Source organism: Aythya marila (assembly GCF_965140915.1).
Source record: "Aythya marila genome assembly, chromosome: 21".
NCBI classification, from domain to species: Eukaryota; Metazoa; Chordata; class Aves; order Anseriformes; family Anatidae; genus Aythya; species Aythya marila.
Genome location: NC_139062.1, coordinates 1,791,110 through 1,801,916, shown reverse-complemented (window position 1 = coordinate 1,801,916; position 10,807 = coordinate 1,791,110). Strand labels below are relative to the sequence as shown.

General features: G+C 54.6%; 1 protein-coding gene across 8 annotated transcripts in view; it reads left to right on the top strand.

Moving 5' to 3' along the window:
- The first annotated feature begins 28 nt into the window (after window positions 1-28).
- CHD5 (chromodomain helicase DNA binding protein 5) overlaps window positions 29-10,807 on the top strand; it is a 33,605-nt gene continuing 22,826 nt past the window's right edge. For 4 of the 8 annotated variants that reach the window (XR_014318908.1, XM_082776930.1, XM_082776928.1 and 1 more), the window contains exons 1-7: window positions 29-143; window positions 2,011-2,141; window positions 5,678-5,857; window positions 6,416-6,534; window positions 7,073-7,311; window positions 8,250-8,374; window positions 10,110-10,233. Coding sequence is in view for 5 of the 8 variants with exons in the window: in XM_082776930.1 (XP_082633056.1) it covers window positions 80-143; window positions 2,011-2,141; window positions 5,678-5,857; window positions 6,416-6,534; window positions 7,073-7,311; window positions 8,250-8,374; window positions 10,110-10,233 (982 nt within the window). In the remaining 3 variants the exon portion in view is untranslated. Of the gene's footprint in view, window positions 144-2,010; window positions 2,142-5,677; window positions 5,858-6,415; window positions 6,535-7,072; window positions 7,312-8,249; window positions 8,375-10,109; window positions 10,234-10,807 lie in introns of those variants that run through there. The other 4 variants (XM_082776929.1, XM_082776932.1, XM_082776934.1 and 1 more) reach the window with 4 other exon arrangements.

Sequence of the window (10,807 nt, the reverse complement as noted above, 5' to 3'; positions counted from 1 at the left end):
GGGGCGGGCTCGGGGCGGGGCGCGGGCGCCATCTTGGCGCGGAGGGGCCGCTCCCGGGGCTCTCCCGGCCGCTGCCGGCATGCGGGGGCCGGCGGCGGGCGAGGGGCTGCCGGAGGAGGCGGACAACGACGAGGATGTCTCGGGTACGGGGCGAGCCCCCGGGGGGTTGGGGAGGGCGAGGGGGCGAGGCTGGGCACGGTGCCCCGGTGGGGGGGGGTTGGGGGGCGGCACCGGGTGGGGTGGGGGAGGAATAGGGGGGAAATGGGGGGGACGGGGGGGGGCAGTGGCCACCGGACTCGGTAATGGGGGGAGCGGAGCTGGCTGGCTGTCGGGATGGAGCTGGCTGTCGGGACACAGCTGGCTGTCGGGACTGAGCACCCCGACACCGAGGGTGGCTGGACCTGTAGGGTGCGGTGGGACCCCTGGTATGGTCCGGGATGTGGATCCACAGCCCCCATCTCCCCCTCTCAGCCCCCATTTCCTCCCCTTCAACCCCTGTTTCCCCCCCTCTCAGCCCCATCTCCCCTTCTCAGTCCCCGTCCCCCCTCCATCCTTCAGCCCTGTCCCCTCTCCATCCTTCAGCCCCAATCTCAACCCCCCATCCCAAAACCCCATCCCCTCCCCTCAGCCCCATCTCCCCTTATCATTCCTGGTCTCCCCTCCATCCCCCAGCCCCATCTCCTCTCCCTCAGCCCCATCTCCCCCCCCAGCCCCATCCCCTCCGCTGCCCCCACAAGCCCCAAGCCGGCCGTGGGTGCCCCCGGAGCAGCGTGCTGCCCGCCTGCCATCCCCAAAGCTGTGAATTTTGGGGCCTGGCAGCGGGTGGCGAGGAGCCCTGCGTCCCCCCGGGGGGCAGCCGGGGTCCATCCCCCGTGGTGCTGGTGCTGGGAGTGCCAGGCTGTGCAAGATGGTGTCTGGAGGACCAGGTAGGGAGGCCAGGAGGTGCAAAATCAGGTTTTCTCCGTGTTCCTTGGAGCAAATTTTTTTTGTAACCCTGTCTGACACTAAGCAGCCCAGCATCAGGGTGCTTCTGGCGCCGGCTGGAGCACGAGGCTGTGTCTCCAGCCTGCAGACCCCAAAGTTGTGCTGCTTTTCTTTTGGAGCAGCACTTGCAGGAGGCCTGGGTCTGCTCAGTGTGTTTGTCCTTCCTCACGTGCCCCCCACACCCCTAAAATCTGCTCGGTGTCTTGCTGAGCCCAGCTGTGCCGGGGGCTCTCCCAGACCCCCCTCCAGTAGGCTGGGAGCTGTGCTGTGCCCGCAGGAGGTCCGGGGGGCGGTGGGGTGGGCTCTGGGTGCTGCCCAGCTCCCCCCACACCTGAGGGCATCCTTGGGAGCGTGCCTTGGCTGGACCAGAGCTGGTGGTTTGAGCCAGACGAGGATCCTGTCCTGGCTGATGAGTCTGGGGTGCTATTGCTGTGTAAGGTGAGAAATTAAAGGAAAAAATACTGGAATGGATCGTAAAGAAATGCAGAGGTTCCACGAGGAGCTGGGACTCGCTGGGGAGGTGATGATGGTGAGGAAGGCAGGCAGGTGAGTGGGAGCTCGAGCACGCGTGGTGCTTCCCCGGCACGGAGCCGTGGAGGAGCTGCCTCCTGCCAGCCCTGGCACCCATCTTCCATGCCAGGCCTGCTGCTTCCTTGTTTGCCGTGGTTGGATCGATTTTAATGGGCTCTGCTGGGAAATCTAAAGGGTAAAAGATAAAAGCCTAATGCTTCCTAATTACCTACATCCAAATCAATAAGAGCAGGCAGCCCATTAGCATCCTGATGCGCCTGTGTCAGCAGAGAGCAAAATGCAGATGATTAGAAGTGCTGGTTCCCGTTCGTGTAAGAATGTGCATGGGCGATGGGAAATGAGAAGCGGTGGTGCTCCTGGGCAGGAGTCTGTCAAGGCTCTTCTTGAAGGGGCAGCGCTGGAGTGGCTGCTGAGTGCCCAGGGAGAACGCGCCCGAGTGCTGCGTCCTGTGTGTCCCTGACAGCCACCCCAGTAAGTTGTCCCTTTTGTCCTCAGAAGAAGATGATGGGGTCCTGGAAGGGCTGGATGAGTTTTTCCCAGAAGAGCAAGTTGCTGTGCAGAAAAAAAAGAAATCCAAGAAGCTGAAAGACAGCAAGGCTGCCAAAATCAAGAGGAGGAAGAAAGAGGTAACGCTGCATGCTCAGAAATGAGGCTGGCGGGTTCCTGCAAGGCTTGGGGGAGATGACTGAGGGTCAGGGCTTGAGCAGTTCTTGTCCAGATCTGATGCTCCCTTGTGGTGCTTGCTGCCTCAGCTTAGCTGTACGTTTTTGTTCCTGGAAAGGTGGAGATTTTTTATTGTTTTGTCCAAAGAAAGAAATGAATGGTAGGGAAACTTACAATGTGCAGGAAATAGTAACCAAAGGTGGCAAAGTGCTGGGACAGCTCCCAGTCCGAGAGGTTCATGTTCCTGCGGTGCCAGGCGGCTCCTCTTCTCTCCCGCTGACCACTTGCAGGACTGCTGTGTTTTAGCACTTCCCCAGCATGTCCGTACCCTGCTGAGCTGTGCCAGGAATACAGGCTGTGCCATCAAACACGGCACTGATATGGCAGTGACGTGATGGAAGATGAGGAGAGGGCATCCATCTGCGCTCTTAAGTGTTCCTCTTTCTGGTTGCTGGCGTTTTGAGAATCTGTTCCTTTTGGAGTGTTTCCTTTCATGCTGGAAACACGTGCAGTAAATATTACTGACAGTCCTTCGTCGTGCCAGCTGTGTGCACGTAATCTGGATCTGCCTGTGCTCACTCCCATGTCCCGCCCGTCACACGCTGGGTGGTGAGCTGATCAGACGAGGAGAGCTGCGAGGATGAGGATGCTGCCTCCTGGGGTTCTCGGCGCTGAGATGGCAGAGGTAGAGCCACCAGGAAGCGTGCAGGCAGGTGTTACGCTGGAAAACAGGTCTTGTGGTGGTGCTCTGGGGGTTTGCTGTATGCCACGTGGACACGGCAGGCAGTGCTGGCACTCTGCCCTCTCTCCCTTGCACCAGGGTGCCCAGGCTCCCTCTGGGGCTGTGGTGCTGATGTTGTGGCGTGTGGTGGTGACACCCCCAGCTCCTGCTCGTCGTCCTGCTGCAATGCAGCACCTCCCTGCAGTCGGTAAGTCCTGCTGCCACGAGCTGTGCCGGTGCCTTGTCTGGGCAAACCAAGGCGTTGGGCACGTGGCCGGTGCAAGGCCGGAGGTTTCTGCAGGTGATGGACCAGGGCGTTCTGCAAGAAGACCGGGTAGAGGCTTCTCAGGGTTTAGCATGTGGAAGGATTTTGAGGCCTTTTGTGCGAAAGCAAAGGCAAGGCATCATGTTTTGGGTCTCACGTTGCCTGAATGATCCTTCCCCTCACCCGCTTCTAACCTGGGGCTCTTCCTCGTGTCCCGTTTGATGGCTGGGTGGCCGTCATGCCCTGGGCAGGGCCGTCACTGTCCCTGCAGCTCCTGCGAGCTCTCGGGAGGGCAGGCTGTGCCCCTTCATGTGGCCTCACAGGGGACCGGTGATGCTGTTCTCTTCCAGTCATCGCTGCCACTCCCTGTGGGTCCTGTGAGAACAGACTGGCTGGCTGAAGTTGCACATTAAAGTGCTCTTGCTGGTGACAGGAGCGAGGTGTGTATTTAAAAAAATAAGTGACTTGTTCCTGCACTGTATTGCCTGGCAGGCTTTGAGCAGAAGTCAGAGCCCGGGGGAAGCTTTTTCCCCTCTGTCGTGGCCATGGAGATGCTGATCTCCTTCTGCAGATACCACACAAAGCTGGCTCAGGCCGCCTTGCTTCCTGTGCGTTCTTCGTCATGGGACGCATTTTTCCTGTGCTGCTTTTCGGTTGGGGAAAAATAAAACACAAACCTGTGGTATTTTCATTTCTGGCAGTTCTCTGTTAGCGTCAGCCTGCCCGAGGCCATGGCAGCAACATGTGCAGCCTGTGCCGGGTCTGCCTGCTTCCTCACCGGGGGTGGGGAGGAGATAATGGGATGAATGTCGGGAGCGTTTTCTTTTTTAATTAATGCCATGTATGGGCAGTGTTAATCAGGCTGGGTTCTGCCTTCTGGAGGTTTTTCTGTCTTCCCTCAGAGCCAGTGAGGAGCCAGTGCTGTGGCTGTAACAGTGAGCTGGATTCCTTACCAGCACCCAGGCTGCATTTTGGGGTGAGGAGGTGAAAGGAAAGGGACCCCTGGGCTGGGCTTTCTCCTCCTAAACACCTTCTCTGAAGTTTTGTGGGGTAGGAGGAGGTTCTTTCCCCCTGTTAAAGGAAGAGGGAGGTGGCAATGAGGTGTAAAGCTGTGACACGATGCCGGTGCTGAAGCCACGACTGGCTGCCACCCCGGGTTCCCGTGTTTTTGTCATTAGTGTGTGTGGCAGGCGTGGTGCCACGTTGCACCCTTATGGGGGTTTGCTGGCGTGGGCTCGTTGTAACGCGTTCAGGCATCTGTGGCGGTGCTCGCTGGAGCTCTGCTGCTGGAATTGATGCTGCAAACCAGAAAGATCTGCATAAAATAACCAGGCTGCAGCTTGAACCTCAGCATATGTAGATGAAGGTCCTTGTCAGACAAGAAAGCGGGGAGAGGGAATCTCAACCTGTGCTGCAGCAGTTCCCATGGCAACCAATTATTCAGTGCTAAATTATAACTGTTTATAACACTGCTAAAGGAAAAGCTCTTTTATTTTTTTCCAAAGCAAGGAGGACCAGCAATGGCCGCCGAGCCAAGCTGAACCTGCAGCAGGAGCAGTCGATGGTGTATATTTAAACAATCAGCCGCCTGCGTGGCTGCGGTGCCGGGCGAGCCATGAGGTGCCAGCGTGGGCCTGGAGCCGGGCTCGGCCTCTGGAGCCAGGCACGGCTCGGGCAGAGCAGCCGGGCCCGTGGGGTGATGGCCGGGGAGATGGGGCCGGGGGCTGCCTGGTGGGGAGGCTCCCCATGGAGCTGCTCCCCGAGGCAGGAGAGGGCCCTGCCGCCGGGCGCCGTGAGGCAGGTGGGCAGCGGCGTTGGCTGGGGTGGTGAGGGGTGTGCTGTCGGAGCTGTGCAGCGGGTCGCTGTCCCAAAATGGAGCCCAAATCCCAGTCCCCACAGTCTGGCTCTGCCACACCCGGTGGGGCCTGGCTGTGTCTGTCAGCCATCCCGCGGGGCACAGGCCTCTGACGTGCTTCGTCTCGCTGCTAAGGCTGTGCGTGGCCAAGACGGGAGGTTTCATGTGGCTGCCTGTCTCTGTTGCCTGGCTCAACATCGTCCAGTGAGCTCAAAGACTTGCATGTGAGCTAAGGGATGATTTCCTTTCCTTTAGTTTCTTAGCTGTTAACACTGTGGTAGAAAAACGTCGCCGTACTCGTGTAATACCATAAGCAAACATGAGACAGAACATCGCGTGCTACCCTGAGTTACAGCAATCAGAAAAGTTCCCTGAGTATTCCCTGTGTGAACATTGAGGATCTTTTGGTGGAGTTGCTCCTTGGTACACTATGTGGCTGTTTTTAATGTGTGCATTCATTTACTTGACTTGCTGCGTCCTGGCTTCCTTTTTTTCACCACCACACATCAGAGTGGTACTTGAATGCTGTGGTTTGCAGCCCCTGGGCACCCTCAGAGGAGAGCTTTAGAGTACGGGGGCAGATCCTGCACCCGTTCACAAGGCTGCGGCTGAGGGAGGGCAGGCGCGGCGTCCTCTCCACTGTCACTTTCTGTTTTAGGGGAGCAATGATGAAATATCAGACAACGAAGAGGAGATTGAGGAGAAATCCGAGAGTGAAGGAAGCGATTATTCCCCCAACAAAAAGAAAAAGAAAAAACTGAAGGAAAAGAAAGAGAAAAAAACAAAACGGAAAAAGAAGGATGAAGAGGACGATGACAATGATGACGGAGGCCTGAAGGTACCAAGGGGTTGTTTATCCTGAGCCAGCTAATTAACTTAAAGCAGAAACAAGGAAAACAGTGGAAAACTACAGTTATCTAAATGTGCAGCCATAACAGTGCTGATGTTGTTTGAGGTAGTTTTTGGGTTTTTAAACCATGGAGCATGTGCAATTCCAGCAGCAACCCAGCCCGTGATGGACTCTCATCAAGGGCTCTCAAGCACAGCCTGGCATTTTTACTGGCAGATGAAAGGTTGTATTCCCTTTATTTGTATTGGGTACAGGGAGAAATTAATGTTTCTTGGAGACATGAAACCTGCTAAGGCTTTGCATTTGTATTGCATGGAACGAGGAGCATCTGGATGGTGCCACATTAATTTGCTTCTTGGAATTCTCTGAAGCATTAATTTATTAAGCATTTGTGCATGCTTTAAAAAAAAATACAGAAACAAATCCCTGTGTGTCGCTGACTAGGAAGAGCATTTGACATGGAGGATACGACAGACATAGACTTGCACTGCTCATCTGCAAAGCCACAGTCATTTACATTAATTATGTCTCTTTGTAAATCTACAGGAGCCCAAGAGCTCAGCCCAGCTGATGGAAGAATGGGGCCTCGATGATGTAGATTACATTTTCTCAGAAGAAGATTACCATACTCTGACTAATTACAAGGCTTTCAGCCAGTTTCTCAGGTATTACACTGTAGGTCTGGATGGGGTCTTGGGTAGCGGTTGAGATTTGGACATGGCCCAGCTAAGAGGGTGAAGTTGTGAAGTAAATTAGGCATCACAAGCTTCTTGCTGCTTCTCCCTCCATGACTAGAAATGGTCTTCAGGACTGCATTGTAATTACAGGAGAAACTGCTGAAGTGTTTCACTCCTTGCACTCTCTCCAAAATTTGGTATTTTTTTTGTTTGTTTATTTGAAAAGTTGCAGTGGAATAAGTGAATAACAATAGAAATTTTTACTTGTACTATGAGCTGTTCAAACACAACAGGTATTTCTGGGACATTTAAGTGTGCTCCATTATATATTTCCTCTTTAAGCAAGTTCTGGTTTCTGCTGCCTTTCCAGTGGAGCAAGTACCAGCGGTCCACAGCAACCTGCAGCCACGAGTCATGTGCTACTGATGGATTCCAAGGGAGGAAGAACCTTCCTGCAGCACGTGGCGAGCAGGAGCAAACATTCATTTCTATTAACCTGTGGTTTTCCCTCTGCCCCACCCTGCAGGCCTCTGATCGCCAAGAAGAACCCCAAGATCCCCATGTCCAAGATGATGACTGTGCTTGGGGCCAAGTGGCGAGAGTTCAGCGCCAACAACCCCTTCAAGGGCAGCTCAGCGGCTGCAGCCGCGGCAGCCGTCGCTGCAGCAGTGGAGACCGTCACTGTTGCTCCACCGCTGGCTGCCAGCCCTCAGCAGTCTGCCTTGCCTGCTGTCATCAGGAAAGCTAAAACCAAGGAGGGCAAGGGTAGGTGCCAAGCGTGGCTGGGCTGAGTGGAGGCACCACTCTCCCCCGCGGTGTGCTGTCCCCGTGCTGGGCACGCAGAACTAGCTGCTGAGCGTGTTGGCAGGTCAGGCATGGTCTGGCCACATGAACGTGCACTGCTTGGCAGTTTAGCTGGGTGCTTTGTCTCTGATACGGGCATAAATGAAGGGTTTAATCTCCTGGCATTGGGGTAGAAGGCAACTGTCTTCAAAGCACACTGGCAAGGAGTGAGCCAAACAGAAATCTGCAATAGCCACTATGGAAATAGGCATATTTGTATTAAAAGGGCTGAAAGTGTTTTCCTGTTTCTGACAAGCTTCTTCCCCACTGTTTGGAAAGAGCGGTGTGACTTGTTGTAGCAGCTGGGCAGCGGTGAGAAAAGGAGAGCTATCCCTTTGTTTGCACCATGTTTCTCTTCAGGAACGGTGCTGTTTCAGTTATGCAGGCATCAATGCCTGATGCCCCGAGGGGTTTTCAACAAGTAGCTTGGAGCTGGCAGCTGACCAGGAGTGCAGCTTGCAGCAGCCTCCTTGCGCTTCGTCCTCAGTGCAGTGTTCCTGCAGGCTGTGTCTCCTCAGCTGTCTTGGCAGAGAGGCCTCGTTTCTCCCTGTTTTGCAGACCTCTAACACTTTCTGGGAATACTGAGCCCCGTGGTGGGCCCCAGGCTGCAGTCCCTCTCCTGCATTGCAGGATAGATGCATTCCTCCCATGACAGGCTGTCCCTCTGATTTTTCCCAAGCATTGGGTATGGGCTTGCAGCCTTTTGCCCCAAAGGACTCCCAGGACAGTGCTGGCCACTTCCCTGCTCCTTGGGGTCCCCAGTACTTTCTCATAATTGATGTAAATTCTGGGATCGGGGTGGGAGCTGTTTCTGGGGACAGCTGTTTGAAGAGTGCCAAACAAGTCTTTCATTTCTCCAGGTCCAGGTGTGCGGAAGAAAATCAAGGGCTCCAAAGATGGGAAGAAAAAGGGGAAGGGGAAAAAGATGGCAGGCTTGAAATTCCGGTTTGGAGGAATCCCCAGCAAAAGGAAAAAGGGCTCCTCTGTAAGTGTGTGCTCCCTTTTTTCTGGACAGGGCTTTGGGAACAAGGCTGCTGGAAAGAAACATTCCAGCCTTGCTCATGCCCCTCTTCCATGCCGTCTCTGTTCAGCACTTGTTTGTTCATCCCTTGACAGAGAGCTATGTCCAGGCTTGTGTTCGTAAAGATGTCACGTCTGGGCATGTTTTCTGCTAAAACCATATAATCACGTTTAGTTTCAGTGATGAGGTCGGTAATGCCATCATTTCAGATTTCATTTGCAAAGGAATTCTTCAGGGCTTGCGCTCCAGCTGAACTGGATGTCAAAGAGAATTATCAAACGCTTTAATTATGTTGCCATAGCTTGCCTCCTGGCATCTGGGGCTCCGCAGCATGACCCGGGGGTACCAGAGCATCCCAGTAAGTGCACGGCAGCAGGGCTCTGCTGCAGTCTGCGTGCAGCACTCCTGTCAGCGTATGGATATCAGGTGTAAGCAGAGCTTTTTAGAGAGTACGTATGCCAAATATCTATTGAATAGGGATGGAACTCCTGTAGGTCTTGATAATATTGCTCAAAATCCCATTAGTTCACTTGTATTTGAATTCCCTGATTCTCTAGCTCTGGTTTACATAACACGACCTGTTTGTAAATAACTTTGTGTATCACAAGTTGAAGTGAAAGAGGCAATCTGGGGCATTCATGTGCTGATGCATTTTTCAGCCACACATCACAGAAAAATCCGTTCCTTGTCTGGGTGCACTCTGTGGTCTGTGCATTTGCATTTCTGAGGCTCGGGAGGAGCTTTCGCTTGCTCCTGCAGCCAGGAGTGCTAAGCACACGATGAACAGCACACAAATTGGGGATTTGTACATGTAAATCTGCTCTCCAGAATAAGAATTCAGACGCGTTATGCTTTAAGGCCGCAGAATACTTGGTGTTTTTAACTCCTTTCATTTTATGAGGAATGTGAAGCATAAATGCCTACGTACACACAGGTTAACAAAAAGCTGGAATGAGGAGGGGACCCTTGGCTGCACAGGAGTAGGGGTAGGATGATGCATTTCTGTTTGGGTATCTGTACACTCGCCTGCACCCACGATAACATTGTCACAACAGAGGGGTCTTGCAGCTGGCTGGTGCCTGATGCTTAGGAGCTGCTGTGCCTTTCCCAAAGTGCCTGGGCAGCTGCACGATGTGACATCTCTGTGCTAGCAGGGGTGGCAGACTGCAGGGGCCACCCAGAGCCCACCTCGTGTCAGACAAGCACAGCGTGGGCTTGGCACTCTGATTTAGGTGTTTTATGTGTGCTCTGAGATTTGCTCAGTGATTGCACTTTGACGGTGCTGCTGAACTGGGTTAGCTGCCTGTGTGCAACGCTGAGCAGTGCAGAATAATTGTCCTCCAGCTCTAGCTGTAGTCCAGATCTGGGCTGATTGATTGCCTGGCCGGGCCATCGATCTGATAGAGGAGATTTACCTGCTTTCTAATGCCTTGTGACACATTCTTATGAACCCTGCCTGTCAGTGCCAGGAGTGCAATAACCCTGCCACTCTCCATGATGCTGTAGCTAGTCAGTTCATGCAGAAACCACGCAGCACTTCACTTGGGGGTACCCGCAGAACTCAGCTGCTGGCCAGTGGTGCCGTGCTGTTTTATGCGGGTCTTTGGTGCTTTGTTCTGATACAGAGCAGTGCTCTCTGGAGATAGCTCCTTGCATGCCAGTGCTCGGACTGTGTGTGGTTTGGTTTTCCCCTCTGCAGAGTGAAGAGGAAGAACGGGAGGAATCCGACTTTGACAGTGCCAGCATCAACAGCTCCTCAGTGCGCTCTGAGTGCTCGGCTGGCCTGGGGAAGAGAGGGAAGAGGAGGAGAAAGAAAAAGAGGAGTAGGCCATTCCTTTGTACTCTGTTCCTGTTCTGTTTGGATTTCCCTCTTCAGATGGTGCTTTCCTGCTCTTTGCAGCTCCAAGCAGTGTCTGACACTGACTCGGTGGGAAAGGATGTGCTTGTTTGTGTGCGTGGGACGAGAGGTGCTTTCTTGGTGTCCGAGCTCCTCTGCTGGTGGGCTTGCACCGAGGAGGAGGCAGCAAGTGGATCCGTCCATGGGGCACGGGCTCACCCCATGGGGCTGGCAGTGGTGGTGGAGGAGCAGCGTGGCGTCAGGGCCTTGCCATCGACCGCTTCCCTCCAGCCATCTCCCCAGCTGCCAGCCACCACCTGGGGCTCACCCCGCTTCTGCCAGCTCCGTGCTGTGACCCAGAGCTGCTTGGGGAGAGGAGTGCTTGCAGCACCCAGCTCCCTGCCCGCCCCACGAGCCTGGGTGTGCTTTGGGCACTGAGACATGGCACGGGCAGCCTGGGCAGCTGCCACCCTGCTCGCACACCTGGGCCTGCCAGGATTTGTCCTGTGGCAGCGAGTTTTGGACCTTTGTGGGGCTTCAGGGGGAGTGCTTTTCACAGG